Raw genomic sequence first — 21,893 nt, 5'->3', positions numbered from 1 at the left:
CTTTCACAAAGTATTGTGCTCGTTTATGAGACCCAGTTGCTAATTTACGAGAGAATTATTCCCTAATGAGGATTACCAGGTTTTTAGTGCCAAATATGTAACAAGCACTTTCCATACATTCTCAATCTAGTGTTTTTTTTTCAAACCTGAACCTTGGGTTTGGCGAGCCTCACTTTACAGATGACTCTGTGACCTGCCAAGGTCACAGGGTGGTCAGAGGTGGGACCAGAACCCAATTGCCCCGCCCAACTTCCCCCTTACAAGCTTGCTCTTCTAGTGGGTGTTTAGGAGAGAGCACTTGCTGAGTAATGGTATTTCCTATATGTTCAAAGTGTAAGGAATTGGTCCCACACCTTCAGTCGTTCTTGGCAAACCTTTGGAGGGGCTCCAAGGAGACTGCGCACTCCCAGGCGCAGCAGCAACAGCGGAGCAGCAGCCCAGGCCCGAGTTCACAGTCCAGAGTGGCAGCTGCAGCAACAGGCCCGGAGAAATCTCCTGTTTCCACACAACTTCTAAGGTAATCATCACAAAGGTGAAGAAATTACCCACGCAAATACAGTATCTTATCTAAAGCACTTTTATTTGTTTATGGATATTATCAGCACTGTGTCTTTTATTAATAGCCTGCATCCTCTTCCCAGTAAACTTGAGTGTCAAGCATTTCTCAGGGCAGGCTTTTCTTTACCTGCACCAGCTCATAATGCCATTTATCCAAGGATAAAGAGCACCATGCAAAGAGGAGGTAACAATAAATGTTTGTTAATTAAATTCTCATGAAGATCTAAATTTAGTCCTCTTGCCATTTCTTGTCTTTACCTTTGATATCAAAATAGAAAAATGGGCAATAGCTATGCACAGGCATTTTCATAGGAAGAAATACAAATGATCAAAAACAATAAGATGAAAACATGTTCAACTCTATTTGTGCTGAAAGAAATATAAGCAAAACAATTTTTAAATACTAATGTCTAACTGCTGGTGGGATTGTTGTATTATTACTGTGTCTGGAAACAATACGGTAGCATGCATGAAGAGCCTTAAAAGCTGGTAATTCTTTTCACCAAGTATTTCACTTTCAGGAGTTTACCCTGAGGAAGTAATCATGCCTGCCTGCACAAAAATACAGCAACAAGGAGATTTGCTGCTTCATTATCTCCTCCTAGTTTGCTATTAATAACAATCTAAATTGATTAAATAAATTGTGGTTAATCCATGCAGTAAAATACTATAAGTCATTAAAAGTCATGTCACGGAAGAATTCTAAGTGACCGGTGTAAGTGATGTAGCATGTTACAGTATACGCAGTTTGTACAGTGTGGTCTTGTGTGTGTGTGGACTGAAAGGATATTTCACAAAATGTCAACAGTGGTTTATCTGGATATTGAGACTACAAGTGGTTATTTTCTCTCTCTCTTCAGCTTCCCTGCCCTACCTCCTTGCAGGAAAAGGTTGTCCTGTATATCTCCCAAGTCCTTCAATTAGAATATATTACTTTAAGAATGAGAAGCAAAAGGAGAGAAAAGGAAACTGTAATACTCCTGGGAAAAGATGACATCACACTTTGTTGCCTATGTGGGGACCATAGACTCCCTAGTGATAGAGAGCTGCTTGCTTTGCCTTACTGTGCTGGCCCACTAAGCCCAGAGGTATAGTCACCTCAGCTAAAAAGACAAGCTTGTTGGGCCACACCCATCCTGTTTTTCATCCATTCAGACTAAACTATTTTACTAAATTCTTGCTATGTGCTAGGCACTGGGCATACAACCATCAGGGGGAAAGGAGAGAAAGAGAAAGAAGGATGGGAATGAGGGAGGGAAGGAAGGTGGGAGAGTTACTGATTAGTATAAAGGAATCTGACCTTCACTGAATAACGGCCTGTGAACAGTGCTGTGAAGAGATGAGGTCCCCCTGGCAAGAGCTCAGTTTAGGGGGAGTTACCCTGTCGCGGCAGAGCAGCTTTCTCCAGGAAGCAAGCGCGGAGCTGAGCTCTGAAGGAAGTGTAAGCATTAAGGCAGGAGAGGACAGAGCATTCCAGGGCGAGGTAACAGCAGGTGCTGGAGATGCTGCAGGAACCCAGAGAGGCCTGGGGCACTGGAGTAAGAGAGACCAAATCAGGCAAGGCCTGTGGACATTTACATGGGGCCCCTCTGAAGGGCTTTGCAGGGCAACCCTTCACAGCTTTGCATCTCAGCAGGTATCTCAGTGCCAGCTGGAGAGTGTGTTTGCGAGGGGCCAGGCTGGATCCTGGGAGACCTTGAGGACCCTCGTAGAGGGTGTGGCAGCAGAGATGGCCAGACACAGACAGGAGGAGAGATCCTCACACAGTCAGATGGAAAGCACATGGTGATGGACAGACTATTTTTAAGTGACTTCATCTTTGACTCCCTGATGGGTAGTCTCTAATCTTGGAGTTCAAAAGCATGAACAAGGGGAAGACCAGTTTTTGAGCAAGAAGTGAACTCCGGGCTACGGCTTTTTAACACAATTGAATTCCAGGTGAGCAAGGCCACGGCCATGGAAAGCACGGTTTACCTGGAAAGCACAAAGTGGGGGGTTTCCCCGCTTTATTCATCAATAACCTTGTGATTGCTCCTGACATATCCAAGCTTTAAAGGAAAAGAGAAGAACTCGGCTTCTGAATGCTAAGTGGCTTGCAGTGAAATCATCTGAGCCTTAGTTTTGGCAGTGGCCGTGGCCATAAGAAAGGTGCATCGTTAGACTCCTTTGGGGCCACTCCCATGGCCTCTCTCCTGAACTGTCACTTCACAGTTCTAATGGGAATATATTTCTCCCATCCTATATAATAAAAGGCCAGCAACCATAATGGTGTAATGACCAGAACAACCAATCAACCAGTCGCTATGCGGTGCATTGACCACCTTTTGGTCCCTCCTTCCAGTCCACAGGCTCCTATCGCTGAATGGTCAACAGGGAACCATGGGGAACCAGAGTGGGTGGTGGCAGGGCAGGACTGGGGACTGGAGAGTGGGTGGAAGGCAGACCTCTTGGTCCCTCCTCCCGGCCTGCAGGCTCCTATAGGTCACCAGATGGCAAATGGGGAACTGGGGTGGGTGTCAGTGGCAGGGCGGGACTGGGGACTGACAAACAGGCGGAAGATGGCCCTGATCACAGGCTAGGCCTAGGGACCCTACCTGTGCACTGGGCCTCTAGTAAGAATAATTTATGTGCCACATAAACTCATCCAGTTAGCCACCTTTCCATGGGGTGGAGGGCCTGGCTTTGGCTAAAGAGCAAAGCATGCAAACTAGATTCCTGAGAGACTCTCTAGCCTGCCTCTCAAGCCTCTTCCAGGATCTGGTTTCCTTTAAGAGTAAAAGATAGAAAAAAAAAAAAAAGTACCATTTATTGATTATTATTGACTTTTGCAAAGGTAAAGAACTTATAGTCAGAGAGGTTATGTGACATTCCAATACCACACAGCAGAGGCAAGATTTCTGCCCAAGCCGGCTGACTACAAAACCCATTCCACGTGCACGGCCCCTATATGCCCCAGCACCCAACTTCCCATTGTGGCAGTTCTCTGACAGAGATGCCTACTCCTTGAAGCTACAAAGGCCAGTCCCGTCAGTCTCTAAGTGGTGGGGATAATTTGCTTTGATCTCACTAGAGAGGAGGATAAGCAAACATAAAGGCTCATTAGTAAAGAGGCCATTTTCTCTGGGGTCAAGAACCTTGGATTCTGGAGTCTGTCTGACTTTCAACTTGGCTTTACCCAATGTGTGATCTTGGACTAATTTCTAACTGTGCCTCAGTTTCCTCATTTTGATAATGAGGATCACCACAGAACAAGTCCAGTACCCTTTCACTGAAATCTTTAGTACAGATCTATTTAAAACTCAGAATTTCTTGATTTTAAAAAGGTAATAGGGTTTATATTTTATAACACTCCAAGTGGGGTCTGGTACAGGGTCCATTGCTCATTAATCAATCACATTAATATTTTTGCAGTGAAACAAATTAATATTCAGTTAGGTATAATAAAATAAGTCTCTAAATTGAGACTATTAAACTGATAAGACTATATATTTTAGATCAGATTTTTCCAGCAAAAGTATGTTTAAAGACTCCTTTTCCAAGACTTGGGATTTCAAAGTTGTGTTAGTGGAATGATGGTACCAGACCTATATTGCAAGGCTGTTTTGAGGATTAAATGAGTGAGGGAATGCATACTGAGTGCTTAGAAGAGTGCCTGGCACATAACAGCGGTCTAGCACGTTTGGCTATTCTTATTTATTCCAGGGAATAAATAAACAGGCTATTTCAAAGATTATTATTTATATGTCAAAATTACTGCTGAGTAAGCTTACTACTTCAGGGAGAATTCTAGATGGATCCATCCCATAGCCAACATCAGGAGAGAGAAGTCAAGAAAATGTTCTGAGTTCTGATACAAACAATGGGCAAGTTATTTCATTCCAACTACCACCTGCCCGTCCAGCAAAATATGCTCTCCAACAATGTGTCTCAAAATGACTCATGTAAACCCTATGATGACCAGCTGAAAATATGGAACGAACCAGAGTGGGAGATACATACTGAAGCCAGAGGCAAGGCACAAGCTACAACTGCAAATTAGGACCCCTCTTCATAGCACGTAAGAGAACTCTCCTCATTCTGACCCACACTTTTGGTTTCCTTCCTAATGCTTTTCCTTCAGCTTATCAAAGTCATTTCAATCTTAACAGAATGAAATCTTGAGAACATCTCAATCTGGAGAGAGTTTTAGCTACAAGTTGCTAATTTGTCCCAGGCAGCAGAGAAATTTTAGACAGTGTACATGAGTCCTTTCAGACTACCAGTGATGGCGAACCTATGACATGCATGTCAGAGGTGACACGCGAACTCATTTTTTTGGTTGATTTTTCTTTGTTAAATGGCATTTAAATATATAAAATAAATGTCAAAAATATAAATCTTTGTTTTATTATGGTTGTAAATATCAAAAAAATTCTATATGTGACACGGCACCAGAGTTAAGTTAGGGTTTTTCAAAATGCTGACACGCCGAGCTCAAAAGGTTCGCCATCACTGGACTAGACCCACCCTCTCTGAATCTCAGAGCAGTTTCTTGTGCCTTAATCATTGGGAAACTTGTGGCCATTTTCATCATTGGGAAATTGATCAGACTAATCTATAAAGCCCACTTCTTTCTTGGCCCAGCATACCTGTTCCCCAAACAAAACAAAACAAAACAAAACAAAATCATTTCTGTTTGTAGTTCATCGTAGAGTTTATGGCACCATACTTTGCATATTATGTCCCCAGAATAAATAAATAGGAATGTTAATAAATGGAGAAATAATAAGGAAGTTGGAAGAGGCAGTATCTCTAAAAATGTTCTTAAGAGGAAAGGCTTGCTAGAGTTCGTCTATTAGAACAGTTACTGGAAAGCTCTGATGAACTACCAGTCTGGGGCAAATTAAAAGGGAGGGGCAGTTAGTGTATACAGACACTAACTCCCCGGGCCCACAACTCTACTCCTTTCAGCAACAGGAAGCTGAAAGGATTTCAGAAATCTCAGTTCAATTTTCTGTGAAAACCAAGCAATTTTTCAAGAAGTGCAGTGTCTTTTCTTTTACTAAACGCTTTTACTAAACAAATGTTTTGATTGTCTTCTCCCACTAGAAAGTTAGCTCTATGGGAATCGGCTCTTTGATCTGCTGGACTTCTGGTGCCTGGAATTGTACCTGGAATGTTGGAATGCTTAATAAATATCTGCCGAATAAACGAGTGAATTAATCTGAAGCAGGTAAATAGATGACATTTTTCTCCTTTTCTGTGGAGAGCAGACTGTTTCTACACTTTTCTCTTTTATTTGCCTTGTTCTCTGCAGCAAGGTCTAGTCCATCCAACTTCCTCATGTGGAGCCGCTTCCCTCTTACCCTTTTATGTTGGACTCTTGCCCGCAGAATCTCACCTTTTATTCATAAAGTCTCTTCCTAAACATGAGTTTTCCTCTTAAGAACATTTTTAGTGACAGTCATCCTGATCATAGCGTTTTACCTTTCAGGAAAATATAGACACCATCCCCAAGCAAAACTCTATGCAAGGAGAGCAGCTTGAAACATGGAGGAAGAGGATTAGCAAACGAAGTAGAAGAGAAGTCTGAAGGAGACCAGAACAGCGCAGCTTCTACAGGGTCCTGGGAGTCAGGATCAGAGCCTGACAGTACTAGTATATTTGGTTGTCATTTACATGTATAAGGCCATTTTCAAAATAAATATCATGAATTTTTTCTAATTTTATTCTATGGTTAGGGAACAGGACATTATCAAAAAACTCTTCTGTGAACTCTACAGCGCTGCTAGCTGAAGCACTCCTCAAGCTGGCATGGATTGATGGAACTAGCGAGCCATACTGATGATTTCAGTCAAATCCTGCTCTTTAGGATGCTGAACTCCTTCCAGAAAGTTGCTCATTCCTTACTCCTCTTTGCCTGTGTTGTGTTTTACAAAATGTTATGCATCATATAGCAGAAGAACATGTTGTTTATAAGAGGATTTTTAAAAATTGTACACTCTGCAAGAGAACAAATTCCATAATCTAGGGCAAAACTCTCAAACTGTGGCCCCAGCCCAGCAGCAGCAGCATCTAGGAACTTGTTAGAAATGCAGGTTATAGGGCCACACCCCAGACCCCTAAGTGGGGCCTGCAATCTGTGTGTTAACAAGCCATCCAGCTGATGCTGATTCCCCCCACCCCAAGGTATGAGACCACGGCTGTAGCATCACCACGCCTCCAGAGCCTCTCAATGGATGGTCCCTTTTGAACATTTCTGAATGCCAATGCTACCTCTGAATTATGATTCTTTTCATTGCCAGGTCTTTTGATTCACAAATATCTGTGGCCCGGTCCTCAGATGCCCTGATTTCCTTACTAGAAGCCACTCACAGCTCTCTGCCAGCCTGCCTGCTCCCTGCTCTGCACCCCTGGGCCGGTCTGCTGGTGTATTGGTCGTGCTGTGCTCTGCAGGGTGGAAGGGCTTCACCTTGATTGCTCTCCTCACTCACTGTTTAGAGCTCTCTCACAGCCTTAGAGACCTCAAAGGTCCCCAGGGAAAGCTGCCATGGCCTTGTCCTGAAACTACCAGAGATTAAGTGCTCCCTGGACCCACAACTCTAAACATTGAGCTTCTGGCTCTCACCTGAGCTCTTGTTCACAGCATAGCTGAACTCTGTTCACACAGACCGCGCGGTGCTATCTTGTCTCCTCTTAGAGCAACTCACCTTCCTCTTATTTGGGCCTCAACTTTCACCCTGAGTTCTTAATGCATCAGAGAGCTTATTACTACACAGAGTGCTGGCTGGCCCCCATCCAGAGGTTCTGATTCAGTTGGTCTTGCATGTAGCCCAAGAATTTTCATTTGTAATAAGCTCCTGGTTGATATTGATGCTATTGCCCAGGAACCATACTTTGAGAACCACTTTTGAAAGCCAATATCACTGTACTTATTTGCGGATGAATACCTAAAAAAAAAAAAAAATCAATTCAGACCTGCCCCAAATGACTAGTCTCTGATGTCTCCCCCCCAAAATGGAAAGCATCCATCAACTAAGTCAACACATTTATTTGTCTTTATTGGCAATTACATTCCACTTCAAAAACAGTTTTGAGATGACTTTAATTCTTAGTTAGCCAAAGGCAAAATTTGTCAATTTCACCTACTGTGCTTAGTGAAATGCTTTTTCTCCCAGGGGAAATAGTGTTCTCTGTTGCTCCTAAAATCTGCCGGTATTGGCTCTGACTCCAGTTCTCTCCATCGAAGGTGCAGTTGGGTGGGGGTGGGAATCAGTGTTCAGAAACCTTGCTGTCTAGAATCAGGGCAACAGTACTGGGATAGGGAGACAGAATCTTGGCTTTGAAAAGAAAGTGAGACATGACTTTAACAATCTTGCCAATGACCAAACCAATTAGATTCCCACTCTTAAAAGGGAGGCCCTCACTTCCCCATCTTCCCCTACCCCGTCCACCAAGCTGAACCAAAAGTAGCCTACAGCTCACTTCTTAGGGCGACTCCCTCCCCCTCGTTTTCAGAGACCACATTTGCAGCGTCCAGAAAAAGGCTCTGTATTAGCAGCTGCACAAGTCCAGAGAGTGGAGCTGAAACCAGAGAGAAAAATGCCAATAGGGCAAAAGCCTCATTCCAGATCCCCAATGCCAGATGCTGCCTGCCAGCATCAGCCAGGTCCAGGGTTCACAGCCCGCATGAGAAGCCTGCAGGGACCTGGGGCCTGCTGATGGAAAGCACAAGATGGCCTGTGGCTTACCCACCCTGAGTTCACAGTTCCACCTGGGGTGGGGACTCTTAGGCGGGATGTTTTGCGGGGACCTGAGGCATAAGGCCACACATCACTTCCTAGTTTCTCTCTGTGAAAGCAGCAAGTCAACATCAAACCTACCCCCCACCTAGACTAGCTTCACTCTGATTCAAGTGTCCCAGGTCCTGGGGGAACAGTATTCAAATGGCTCTGCTAACAGACTGTGCTACTCACAGTGGTTCTCCAGGAGCATAAAATATGAGAAGTGAAACCGAACATGTCACCCTTTTAATGAGGGGAGAGGAAGAACCACCCTGAAGGCCCTTCTTATTGGGCCTCTTATTTTTCCTTTGTTCACACACAGGCCAGGCCCGCACCATGAAGGGTTTCACTGCTGCCTTCCTCATCTGGACCCTGATTTCTCCCAGCGGTGGTAGCACCCCACCCTGGCCCACACACACAGCCTGCAAGGACTCAAGCTTGGAAGTGCTCTACCAGAGTTGTGGTAAGGTCTTTAACTATCCATCTGTGGCTCAGTGGTTGAGCATCGATCTATGAACCAGGAGGTCACAGTCTGCTTCCTGGCCAGGGCATATGTCTGGGTTGGGGGCTCGGTCTTCGGTGTGGGGCATGTAAGAGGCAGCCAGTGTGGGGCATGCAGGAGGCAACATAGTAGGATATTTTTTTTTCTCTCTCTCCCTTTCTCTCTGAAATCAATAAAAATATATTTAAAATAATTAAATAAATATCCATGTGTGTTTTAGGGGAAGTTAAGGCCCACAAACATGGGCTACTGTAGCACTTAGTTGGGGTGTGTAAAGGGTGAGGGAATTAGTGGCTGAACACTTTCTCCACTTGCAGCAGGTCTGCGAGGGCCATTTGGAGCCCTTAGGGTAGGAAAGAGCCTGAATAGAGTGACAAAGAGGACAAGAAAAAGACACTGAGAATCTAAGTATAGAATCCACTAATCCCACAGAGCCTGAAAAAGAACCCAGTGACCAATGAATCTTCAAGTCATGAAACCTCGCCTCTGCAAAATTAGGAAAAGATCCTTCCAATCCCCCATCCCCTCCTTCAAATTGTATCCTTGGATAGTTTGTTTAGTTTGCAAGTTGAGTGAAAAGATTGCTTTGGCTAAAAAGGAGGTTTCTGTCCTTCTCATAACACTTCCAGAGCTTCTGCTGCAGCAGCATCGCTCATTAGTTAGACAAAAACTTATCTTGCAGTATGAATGCCTGGGTTTTCTCTAGTGCTGCACATAGTAGAAGGGAATGAACCCTGGTGGTTACCCCAACAGGGCAAACAGATAAACCAACAGAAATTGCAATCTAATGAACAGAATGCAGTAAATTGCAATAATCAGTGTCTGAGTTTGGGGATTAAATTAGTCTATGAGGGCTGTCATAACAGAACACCCTGGATGTGGTGGCTGAAACAACAAAAAATTGTTTGGTTTCTCCTGCGGCCTCTCTCCTGGGCTTGCAGAGGCTGTCTTCTCCCTGAGTCTTCGCCTGGTCTTTCCTTTATGCCCACACAGTCCTAGTGTCTCTCCCTTCTTATAAGGACACCAGTCCTATTGGATTAGGGCTCATTTAAGCTTAATCGCCTCTTTAAAGGTCCTGTCTCCAAATACAGTCATATTCTACAGTACTGATGACTAGGCTTCCAGATATGAATTGGGGAAGGGACACAATTCAGTCCATTAAGGGGGCCTGAGTGGGGAGAAATGAGCCTTGCCTCAGGATCATCTCTTGAATGAAGATTAGAGAGATGGGCTCATGAAAGGGCATGGCATTGTGAAATCTGACACTTTGGAGATAGACTATGGGCAAATTGTTGTTTGGATTGAAGGAGGTGGAAGAAGACCTTGCTAAGCATCTAAGTTGGTGTACTCTAAGCTGGGGAGTAGTGGAGATGTTATGAGCAGATAGACGATCCCTACAGCTGCCACCCAAGGAGATGACCGTCTGGACCTCTCTGAGGCAACACTGACTTAACTTTATTCCTTTAAAAGAAGGAACATGGAACATTAAAGTGTACAGTTTTTTTGTTGTTGTTTTTTAATGTAAAAGAGAATGAAAGGTTGATGCTGGTGTGTTGATCTCATTACTCTTGCTCTTCCCGTGGGAATGGGATGCTTTCTGCTGGCATCTGTTCATTTTAGGTGCAAGATGACAAACAAGACTTGAGATGAATGGACTTCTCAGGACTTGTTTTCCCAATTCATCCTCCCATAAAAGTTGCCATGGCTGGTTCAGCTCCCTGACCAGCCTTCAGCTTACAGCTAAGCTTGATACAGCCTTTCAAGTTGCTGCCAGGAGAGGCAAGAGGAGCAGATGAATCGGGGAAAGAACAAGAGCATAGCATTCACCCACCTGGGGATAATGCCTCCCTCTGCTCCAGGAATGTGGGTACGAGCCCTGATCTGGGCACTCAGAAAAAAGAAATGGGGGAGATGCTGTTTTTGTCCAAGAATAGTGGGAGTCAAACAATTAAACAACAGGGTAAGTGTTCTGTATTAAGGGCTGGAATAGATGCATGCGTTGTGCAGCAGAGGACATGGTAGCTGGAGAGGGTGATGTTGGGGAATGTCTGGGGCAGGGACACCAAGCTTGAATTCAACCTCAAAGAAAAATACAAATGTAACTATAGCATCTCATGTTCATGAAAGATTTATATGTGCCAGGCACCAGGCCAAGTGCTTCATATGTGTTATTTTACAGAAGTGCTAACTGAGGATTAGAGATGTCAGGTAATTATCCAAGGCTGCTGCACAAGCAACAGTGGCAGAATAACATCCCTGCTGCACGGAGAAGATGTTGAGTAAATATTTATGCAATTAATGAATTGATCCGAGGCCTTTCTGACTCCATAGCTATTGCTCTTTTTTTTTTTAAATTTTGTTTTGTTGCTTAAAGTATTACAAAGAGTATTACATATGTCTCCTTCCCCCCCCCCCCCTTGACATTCCCCTGGCCTCCTCTACCCCCCAGTGTCTTGTGTCCATTGGTGATGCTTATATGCATGCATACAAGTCCTTCGGTTGATCTCTTAACCCCCCCCCCTCCAGCCCCCCAGCCCTCCCCGGCCTTCCCGCTGTAGTTTGACAGTCTTATAGCTATTGCTCTTAATGTCCTGCTGTCTATTGTTCTGCCTGATGCCAAATGGAATAGAGGTGGAGAAGGAAGGAATGGCATGTGTGTGTGAAGGAGGGGCATGTGAACAGCCACAGAGTTCAGAGCTCTGAGGAAGGACTGGAACATGAGGGGATGAGACACAAGGTGGGCAATGGGGTCAGAACCTGAGTGTGATGGTTAATTTTACGCATCAACTTGATTGGGCAAGGGAATGCCCACATAGACGGCTAAACATTATTTCTAGGGGTGTCTGTGAGGGTGTTTCCAGAGAGATTAGTATTTAAATCAGTGGACTGAGTAAAGCAGGTCGCCCTCATCAGTGAGGATGGGTATCTTCCAACCAGTTGAGGGCCTGGGTAGAACAAAAGAGTGGAATAAGGAAGAACTCACTCTCCACCTGACTGCTGAGCTGGGCTGTACCTCCTGCTTGCAGCTCCCCTGGTTCACAGGTCTTCACACTACACCACCAGCTCTCCTGGGTCTCCAACTCCCAGCCAGCAGATCATGGGACTTCTCAGCCTCCATAGTCATGGGAGCCTGTACCTCAAAATAAATCTTCTTCTGGAATACATATGCATTATATATAATATATCTCATATGTAACATGTATACATTACAGATGTAATTCCATTGGTAATGTTTCTCTGGAGAACCCTGACTAATACACCAGGGGATCCAGACAAGGTTGGGCTGCATCCCTCTGGCAATGAGGAGAATGCATTTTGGAATGATCCCTCTGGTAATAGATAGGAGCATGGGTATTAGATTGAAAGTTGTTTAGGGCTAGATGCAGACTTTGTAGCCTAAAGAATCCATAATTTAGGAAAGAAACTATAGGAGCTTGAACCAGCATCATTTTAAGAGCTTTAATGTCAGAGGGAATCTTTGGTTCACTTGGTGTCAACAGAAAGGGAAGCAGAGTCCTGGGAGCTTCTCAAGAGACGGGCCCTGCTTCATGTGTCCTTAGCCACTGAGCTGCCAGAGACCGGGCTGCGTACCCCCTCCCAGATGGAGGTGGTTTCCTTTCAGATTCAGGATTCACAGTGGGACAGGCACCCTCCCTCCCCACAGCCTCCATCCCCAAGGCCTTCACATTGGTAACACAGTGCAAAGGCTACATGTGTGATGCCTGCCCAGCCCTGGTGTTTAGGGGCTTCAAGAATTCTAATATGCATGTGAATGTGGGAGGGTCAGCTGACAAAACAAAGGATTCATTGTTTTCTGGGTTTACTGTTTCATTTTTTTCCCTTCTCTTTTTATTTTATAATTTTAGTGGGAATGGGAAATCTTAGGATATAAACTGTTTTGAATAATACAAAAATCCTTGAGAAGAAAGAACCTCATAAACACTCACTGGGCTCTGAACACTGAGCAGGAAGTGAGCAAAACTGAAAAAAACAGAAGTCCTGCTCTGTCCAACTGTTAGTGCTACAGTAAAGAAAAGAGCAACAGTCTTTACGAAAGCAAAGGGGGAACAAAAGCAGTCAGCAGCTTTTCTAAGGTTAAATCATAAAAAAATTTGCAGGCCTAGAAAAAGCCCATGCACATGCCGCAAGTGTCCACCAGTATGTTTATACACTGACTCTATCACACATGCCGTAGATTACAAAAGTACAAGATGGGAAGATGAACTGCCAGTGAGAGAAGAAGGATAAGGAGAGAGAAAACAAAGTAAATAATAATGCCAAGGTAGTTAGGACAAGCACAAAAGATGAGGCAGTATAAGGGATAAGATCTTGGTGTCTGGAGTCAGCAAATCTCATTCCAACCCTTAGGCAATATTCTTTAAGTCACCTGTTCTTGAATATACAAAAGGTGTATGAGTCTCCTGTAGCTGCTGTAACAATGGTGGCTTAAAGTGACACACATTTATTCTTTTAGAGTTCTGAAGATCAGAAGTCCAAAGGCAATTTCCCTTGGTCAAGGCCACACTGTCTTGGGGAGAATGTCTTTCCTTGTCTTTTCCAGCTTCTATAACTGCGTGCTTTGCATTCCTTGGCTCACTGCCTCTTCTTCCATCTTCAAAGCCAACAAAATAGCAGCTATCACATTGCTTTCTTCTGCATCAAATCTCCCTCTGCCTCCCTTGTGATTAGGATAATCTCACTCTCTGAGGATCCTTAGTTTAATCATAATTGCTAACTCTCTTTTGCCAGATAAGGTAACATTCAAGGGAGAACGTGGATGTCTTTGGAAGCCATTCATCATCCCTCTACAAAAGGGATAATAAATTAATCTACCTCTCAGGGCTGTGGGAGGATTAAGTGCAAAGGACTGCATGAAAAGTGCTGAGCACATACTGCATGCTCAGTAAATCTTTGCTGCTCATGACTTATAAGATATTTTATAGTCACTAGAGGTATTTGACTATGAGCTCTCTTGAAACCAAGTGAAACAAGGACATTGCAATATTGCAAGGTAAAACCAGTTTTTAAGGGGATGTCCAGCTTTTTCTGCTACCTGGATGTGTTATGAGAGAAAGTTCTTCTTGGAGAGACAGCACCCTGGACAGCATCTCAATAAGAGAGGCCACAGTGTTGTTTCTCAAGGTGCCTTTAGTGTGGACCAAGGTCTCATTACTAAAATGCAACTCAGGATCAATTTTGCAATGGGCCACAGTGGAACCTCGTTGGCAGCACTTGCAGGTCTGGATTACTCAAAGGAACAGACTGTAGGACTAGATGAGCTGTATGTGCCCCAGGCAAATCAGCCATAAATACCATTATTGCTGCCATTGTTGTTGTTGCTGTTGTAGGAAGTGGGTCTGTGATCCATCTCCAGCATAGTCAACTTTTAATGGAAATGGTTACTGAATTTCCCCAGGGTAAACAGAATGTAGGGAGGAGGGAAGAGGATATAAGAACAAAGAACTGTGTAAGTGAACCAGCATCATGGTGGAAACCCACGAGGCGCTAGCCTCAACTAGACAGGGAGTGGTGAACACAAATAGAAAAGGCCTCAGACCATTTTTTTTAAATGCCCTAAGGGGAGACAATAAGACCTAGGCAACATATGAGGAAACTATTAGCCCCATGGTACTCAGCCAGTGAGGAACTGGAGGAGGGACTCTCACACTTTGGGGATAAATAGGCTGTGATTGCTACTCCATGTGTGCCTATACAACCAGACACCCACTCTGGAGAACATATTAAAAGTCTTGTTTTCGCCATACTTCTGTCTCTGAGTTTGTTATTTGAATTCAGACAGGTGAGCATTTCTCACACTGTTATGTGATTCTTGATAAAGATTGGAGAGGAGAGGTTTTCTTCAAGAGCCTTGAGTATAGATCTCAGTGTTGTCATTTAAGATGCTTTGACATCAACCAGGCAGAGCGGAGGGTCATAAAAAGTAAGGGACCTGTGACACACGTCTAAACAGCTTCCTGTCCTCTTTTTTATCTCTCTGACACTCACAGTCAACCTGGCCTTTTAAGAGGCTCCTTCCTGGGAGTTGTGTAGGACAGGTGTCAGCAAATGAAGCTCTCAGGCCAAATCCCAACTACTGCCTGTTTTTGTCTGGTCTAAATGGTTTTCTAAGAATGGTTTACACATTTTCAAATAGCTAAAAATTTCAAAAAAGGAATAATCTTTGTAGCATGTGAAAACTATATGAAATTCAAATGTCTGTGTCCATAAATACGTGTCACACTCACTCATTTATAGATTGTCTTTGACTGTGATTGTTGCATAGTTGAGAATGTGACTATTCCTTGGTCAAAATTAGGAAGGAAGCTCTTCGCCAGATCAGAGCCTCAAGTTCTAGGTCTCCTGGATAAGTCTAGCCATAGAGAGGCTGCATGGTCAAGTGAACTTGACACCTAAACCACCAGGATTGCAAGGAATTTATAGAATGCCTTTGAAAGAATCATCATTGCCATAAAAATCTCCTGCTTCTGCATAACATTTTACAGTTTACAAAGTCCTTCCGTTTATAAAGTGCCATTCTATCCTTATTAACAGCCCTAAGGGGTATGTGGGATGTTTATCTCCATTTCCCAGGTAGAGAAGCTGAAGCACATACATATTAACCATCTTAATTAAGTAACATACCTGAGCCATGATACAAACCTGAGGGTCTAACTCCATGCCCAGTGCCTTAAAGCTGGATTGTGGAATTAGAATAATGAACAACTCATGACATTTGATCCCAGAAACACAGGATGGGGACAGAGAGAAGACACAGCTCAAAAACTAAGTTTTTGGGTGAAGAGATAAAAACACAAGTATTCTGTGGACTAGAAAGGGAAGGAGAAGGAGAAGGAGGAAGAGAGGAGTGAAGGGGGAGATTTATCCTCTGATTTAAGGATTGCCCCATCCCCTCCAACCTCCCCTCTCTGCACACACTCAGAACTTGGCCATTTTGGCTCTTCCCAGCATGCATCAGGCCTACAGCAGCCACAGAGAGGCACTCACATCTATATTTTTCAGTCATGTGTACCACATCCCCTTTTGTTACAATGGTGTCTGGAAATAACATCTCCCAAATTACAATGACATCTACCATTTTCTTATCAGTAACAGCATATTTTTCAATCAGAGCCCTCCTGTGCATGCTTATTAATCCACAGGAAGCCCTATGTCCCCCACACCTGACAGCAGTTTCCTCTGTGGAGAAGTTGGTGAGTGGGGAGGGGGCACAGCAGGAGCCCTATCTCTGGCAGTAAGTTGAGGTCTGTGGGTGATTCCTAGGGGGGCTGGCCAGCCATCTGGGAGATTCTAGGATCAGGAAACCATGGTATCCGGTCACATGTTTCAACTTTGTAACAAACACCCGCTCTCCTCTCCTTGAAGGTAAACAGTCTTGTCCATATTTGCCTGAATAGTTTTTGTGCGTTGCCGAAGTTTGCTGCAGGGCAGGTACTTTCTCTGACTTCCAAAAAGTCCTTAATTACAAAGTCAAAGTCAGGTCTGGTGCACCTGGATAATCCATCAAACAGAACAATTAGTCAGACTTTAAGATTGCAAAGCAATGCTGTGCAACATCTCCTCCAAAATAAAAGGTAAGCTGCAAATGGCCTAGCTGCATAGCAGAATGAACAGGCATGTTGATAAAATGTTCATAGGAAAATTTCTTCAAAACTTCCCTGGGAGGAAAAGGAGAGAGAAAACACTTGCTTTTCTCAAACCTAATTATTCTCAAACCTTATGCTCCTAAGTAAATGGAGCATAAGACAAACCCAAAAGAAGCAACAACATTGACAAATAGTAGTAATAATGGAAAACATCACTGGCCAAGTAGTCCTTTAGCAGTACTTTAAAATATTGCACACAGAAAGCATTTCTCTCTTAGTTTATTTTTCAAGACTAATAGGGATATAAATAAAGTATAATGAAAGACAAGTAGACAAATAGCCAAAGAAACAGAGATGCAATTCCAAAGGGTTAACCTTGGGTGTGCAGTATTAAAGAGTGCGCCGCTTTGAGCAGATGGAGGCCTTTTGGCCCACATGTAAAGACAGGAAGTTGACATGCAAGTATAAGGTGTGTGTGTGTGTGCATTTTAACATTGAGATGCAGATTTTTATAAATGGGAACAGGAAAACGTTCAGGAGGAACAGGAGCTGGAAGAGAACAAAGCTTGTAGGTGTGTTTCTGCTACCAAGCCACCGGGTTCCCACCTGCTAATTCTCCCATCTTTTAAAAAGAGATGCCGAGAAACTTATCAATAGGGACCTAAAGAGGATTGAAAGCTGAGGGTCTGGGATTCTAAGAGGCCTCTTCTGTGCAGACAGAAAATGTCTCCCCAGGTCTTTCCATCCTCAGGCCAATCCCGATGGGCAGCTCTGCTCCTGTTTTGGAGCAGAATCTTTGGAGAGGAGATGGAGGAGGGCTGTCCTCCAGCTCTGCAGCTATTTTTGTAGAAACTATGACACAGAAAACACATTCCCAAAGCGGTTGCCAGTGTGAAGACCTGGGCGTGGCTTTGCACCCAGGTAGCAGAAGAGGGAGAGTGGGGGGAGCAAAGCAAATTTTTTTCTTCACGCCAAGAAAGGCACAGGCGAGAGAGCCCCTTCCCAGCCCCAGCTGTGCAGCTGGAGCAGCTAGCAGAGCCTGCAAGCACCAGGCTCCAGGTGACAAAGGGGTGACTTGCCCAGGAACTCTGTGCCAACTGGGTTGGTGTTTGGTCCTTTTCTTAGGTTCCTTGTAAAGTGCTATCCCAGTCCCCTGACCCAGTGGCTTTGTTCTGGGATCCCAGAGAAGCCACATGGGCATTGGAAGATGTACTCTGGGTTTACCCGGGAACAGCTATGTGCATATCCATCTGAGTGCAGTCAACAGGGGCAATGCACGGTCAGCTTCCTTGTGTGGGATCCAGGAAGGCATCAGCGTCCCTTTCTGAGAGTCCATGCCGGTGCCCTTCTAGTGTCTCTCTGCCTCAGGATGCGGGTGAGTGGTAACCACCCAATGGCTAGGAGGAGAAAGAAAAGGCTCCTCGCCCAGAAAGTGCTGCCTCAAGCACAGTTTGTACTTGAAGATTCCTTCTCACAGACTGCCTGCTTAGCCAAAGTGCTGCCAGTGGGCTCCCTCATTTGAAGCCTGACACCTCCCCTTGATGGCCAGGCAGGAACTACACCAGCCCCATCAAGAAATCTAGAACCTGGTGTCCAGGTTCCCATGGCCGGTCAGCCAGCAGGCTCCTTCCCCATAGCTGGGAACTTGCATATTCAAAGGGCTCCTGTATATGGTCAATGTAGTCTTCCTCTACTGTATTAAAAATGTGCCTTCACACAATTAAACACTGCTTGCATAATTAATAAATGAAAACTGTAAATTAAATTTATTGCTGGCATACATACATTGGTCACAAATTTATTAACATAGCTTTCAGCTTTTAATCTAATATAGCAGATTGACTTAAATCCCTTAAAAGCAGGCAAAGCACACACAAATTATCACAATGATTATTGTGTTTATTACCTGTTTCTTAAACTAGTTTCCAAATATTAATAACATGGGTTTACATTTACTTCTTTATCATCTTTACATTGATTTTTGTTTTTACCTGTTTTCTAATGTTCCTGGGGTTATAGTAATACTTAGTTCCATATTTCCTAGGTGTCTCATGTGCTCTAGACCAGAGGTGAAGACTGTCACCTCAGACCAATCAATTGATTCTGGGCTTGGTTAGTCAGCAAGCTCTCTTTACTTAAACTAGACCTTTTACACAAGCGGTTCTCAACCTGTGGGTCGAGACCCCTTTGGCAGTCGAACGACCCTTTCACAGGGGTCATCTAAGACCATCCTGCATATCAGATATTTACACTACGATTCATAACAGTAGCAACATTACAGTTATGAAGTAGCAACGAAAATGATTTTATGGTTGGGTCACAACATGAGGAACTGTATTTAAGGTCCTGAAGGTTGAGAACCATTATTTTAAGCCCTTTCCTTTCAAAAGTTCCCGGTATCCTGGTGCTTTTTCTTCAGATGATGTGTGTTTTGCTGGGTCACTGTGAGGTTCCTTATTGCCCTGGCATTATTACCCATCAACCTGGTCTGTCAGCAGGAAACTTCTGTCTGCTGTGGTGAAGTCAAAAATATAATGAGAGGAGTTATTTAGAGGAGTTGATAAACTTTGTACAGTTGAGATCGATCTGTACAACATTTAGCTGACTCATCATCTTAGGATGCTCTTTCTACGTGTATATCCTATGTGATCGCTGCTGCTGATTTGACTCTTGTCCAGCATTCTATCCAATTTTTATGTGAGACCACCTGAGCTGATCAGGCCTTCTGGTCTAGTTTTTTCTGGCTCATTCACAGCTCTTTGTCCTTACTCCTTCCTACTTATGAAGATAGAGAAAACCACGTAGTTCTCTCTGGTCTCTCCAAGGGCTGGAAACACTCTAAATCTCCAAATAACTAAGCACAAGGCCTCATGCTCCTCTAGTGCTTAGGATGTGACCCAACTTCCTTCCTGTCATTGTTCAGGCTGCATTGCTCAGAAACGCTTGCTAAGTAATTATTAAAAACAGAACCGGGAGAGATGAGGTCTTCAAGAGCCCCAAACAACAGTGTGGCTTTTTTCCTATTCCCAGACACTGCCTGGCATGGCTAATGCCATGTGCTCCAACCAGAAGGAGAGAGAAGTCCCCAGTGGTCTCCCCTGCCCGCCCCACTCTGAGTCAGAGATGAGCATAACAGGCTATACTAGCACTGGCTTGCAGTCTGTTTACAAAGCTGTGGCCAGTACAGACAGTTACAGTTCACATGGCTGAGTAGCTGCAAATGGAAGAGACGGGAAAATGTTCCAGGGCAGGGCAAGGTTGCTGGAGACATTCTTGGAAACAACCTTACGCTTTGTAAGACCGAAAGATCAGTTTCTGACAGTCGGCCTGTGGCCACCTATTGTGGTAATGGATGCTATTTGGTTTGGGGCGGGAGCTATTACATAGCCATCTATTTCTCCACAATCCTAGCATTTGCAGGTATGTAGGGAGAGTCAACATCCTGCCAGTCCCAGCCCATAGTCTCAGGGCAGACGGAGGACCTCTTACAGAACTGGGAGGTGTTCTTGCCAGATAGAACTGCAGGGCTCCAGTCCAGGCATCTCCTTGTTCAGAGGAAACTGAGACACCAGGCAAGATGGCACAGAACCTGATAGGACCCTCCCAGAAGCTCTGCTTCCTCTCTCAGCACAAAGGCCATGAAGTGAGTTCACCAGTTTCAGGTTAAAGATACCACGTCCACCAGAACCAGGCCTCTTCCCCACACCCACATCCCCCAAGTGCCAAGGATCCTCTTTCTATGCAGCCCGTCTCTTAAGGCGATCGGCCCACATCCCTGCTTGCCCAGACCCTATAAAACAAGAGCCTCTGTATATGCAGAAGCTCTGTGAGGGCTCATTGATAGCACTGAGATGACCAACAGTTCATAAATGTACTTTCATTGCAGACTTTACATAGAAATGACAGTTTCATGGAGTAGTAAAAAGAAGAGCTTGTTTAGATAAGAGCTGCTTTCTTCTGTGATATGGGCCTCGTTTGGGTTTCTAACAATGTTTAGAAAACAAATAACCAAGACAGAGAACAGCTGACCAAAGTATGACAGGTGACTCGGGCCCCTGAAGCCCCGAAGATCAATGCCAGCACCCTGCTTCTCCTGGTCTTTTCTCCATGTGAAAAAAACAAAAACAAAACAAAACAAAAAAAAAACAAAGCTTGCTCAGGACAGCCAGCTTGAGCCATCAGGCAAATGCCAAATCCTTCCACCCTCTCCTCCCCCGCCACTGGGTCAGCTGGCAGGGTCTGGGCTGTAGATGGAGGTTATTCCAAACGGAAGTACCAGGAGCCTCAACTCTCCAGAGACCCGAGTTCAGCCTGACCTACCCTGAGCTGCTTGAGATCCAAGTGGAGTGGAAAGTCAGCAGTAAGATTATTTCTCCAGGGTGAACAATAGCTTTTCTACCTCACACTTGGCTTTGGTTTTAACTAAGTGAAAGGGCAATTCTTGTGTGAGTGTGTACATTAAAAGAAAAAAAAAAAAAAACCTGAGGAGAAAATTGCCAATGGCTCTTGGTTTATTTAAACCAGTGATTAAGCAGAGCACAGACTTGTTAGTTAGTATCAAGTGTCCTAACAAAAATGTGCCTGAGGTTTTAGAGCAGTGATTCTCAACGTGGGGCACAATTTGATTTTTAAGGGGGGCAATTCGAGAATGAGTTATTAACAGTGAATTTTTTGCATTTCTTAGGATTCTAGGGGCCTCATATACAGTATATAAATATATATAGCGACTTATTTATGCATTTCAGTTCTCTATTATATGTTTTGAAACTTTATTTGCTATTTTTTCATGTCACTGCATATTATTATTATTTTTAAACAATTTCTTAGTGATTTCTTCTTCAGTACTTCAACTGTCCTTTCGTTCTTTTATTTTTCTCTTTCATAGATGCTATGTTCTTTAGAAGCTTGTTTAGACCAAGTTGGTGGCCTTTTAGGCTTCCTGCACTCCTTTTAGAGTGCACTGCTTGAATAATAAGAATTATATGTCACAGGGAGGCCATCAGCATTTTAGAGGTGCTTAGGTGGGGCATGGCCAAAAAAGGTTGGGAACCACTGTTTTAGAGCGAATTATCAAAATCATGAGCAGCAGGCTGCCATGCAAGCACTGCCTGCTCTCAGGGACTCAGCATGCTGCCTTCTTGGAGTGTGGACCTTCAGAGTTCTAGAAAGCAGGACAGGAGAACAAGCAAGAGAGAGAAGGCCGCAGTTACTTCCTGCAAAACTTGTCATCTCCCTATATCTCACCATTCCAGAAGATGCAGAGCAGGGGTAAAAAAAAAACCAAAAAACAAAAACAAAAACAACAAAAAAAACAAACCTCAAATGCCACCACCTTGGCTGGTACGGCTTAGGTGGCTGAGCATCCTAAGCCACCCAGAGGTCACCAATTCAATTCTTAGTCAGGGCACATGCCCAAGTTGCAGGCTCAATCCCTAGTATGGGGCATGCAGGAGGTAGCCGATTGGT

The 21,893-nt window shown here is 44.2% G+C and overlaps 1 protein-coding gene across 1 annotated transcript in view; it reads left to right on the top strand.

Annotated features, from left to right (window-relative positions):
* Positions 1-8,644: 8,644 nt before the first annotated feature.
* Positions 8,645-21,893, top strand: part of LY86 (lymphocyte antigen 86) — a 66,277-nt gene continuing 53,028 nt past the window's right edge. Inside the window, exon 1 of the mRNA XM_036352426.1 lies at positions 8,645-8,784. Within this exon, the coding sequence (XP_036208319.1) occupies positions 8,658-8,784 (127 nt within the window). The 5' untranslated portion in view covers positions 8,645-8,657. The remainder of the gene's footprint in view (positions 8,785-21,893) is intronic.

The sequence above is a fragment of the Myotis myotis genome, unplaced genomic scaffold (genome assembly GCF_014108235.1).
Source record: "Myotis myotis isolate mMyoMyo1 unplaced genomic scaffold, mMyoMyo1.p scaffold_m19_p_2, whole genome shotgun sequence".
Lineage (NCBI taxonomy): Eukaryota > Metazoa > Chordata > Mammalia > Chiroptera > Vespertilionidae > Myotis > Myotis myotis.
This window is presented reverse-complemented; position numbering and strand designations above follow the sequence as displayed.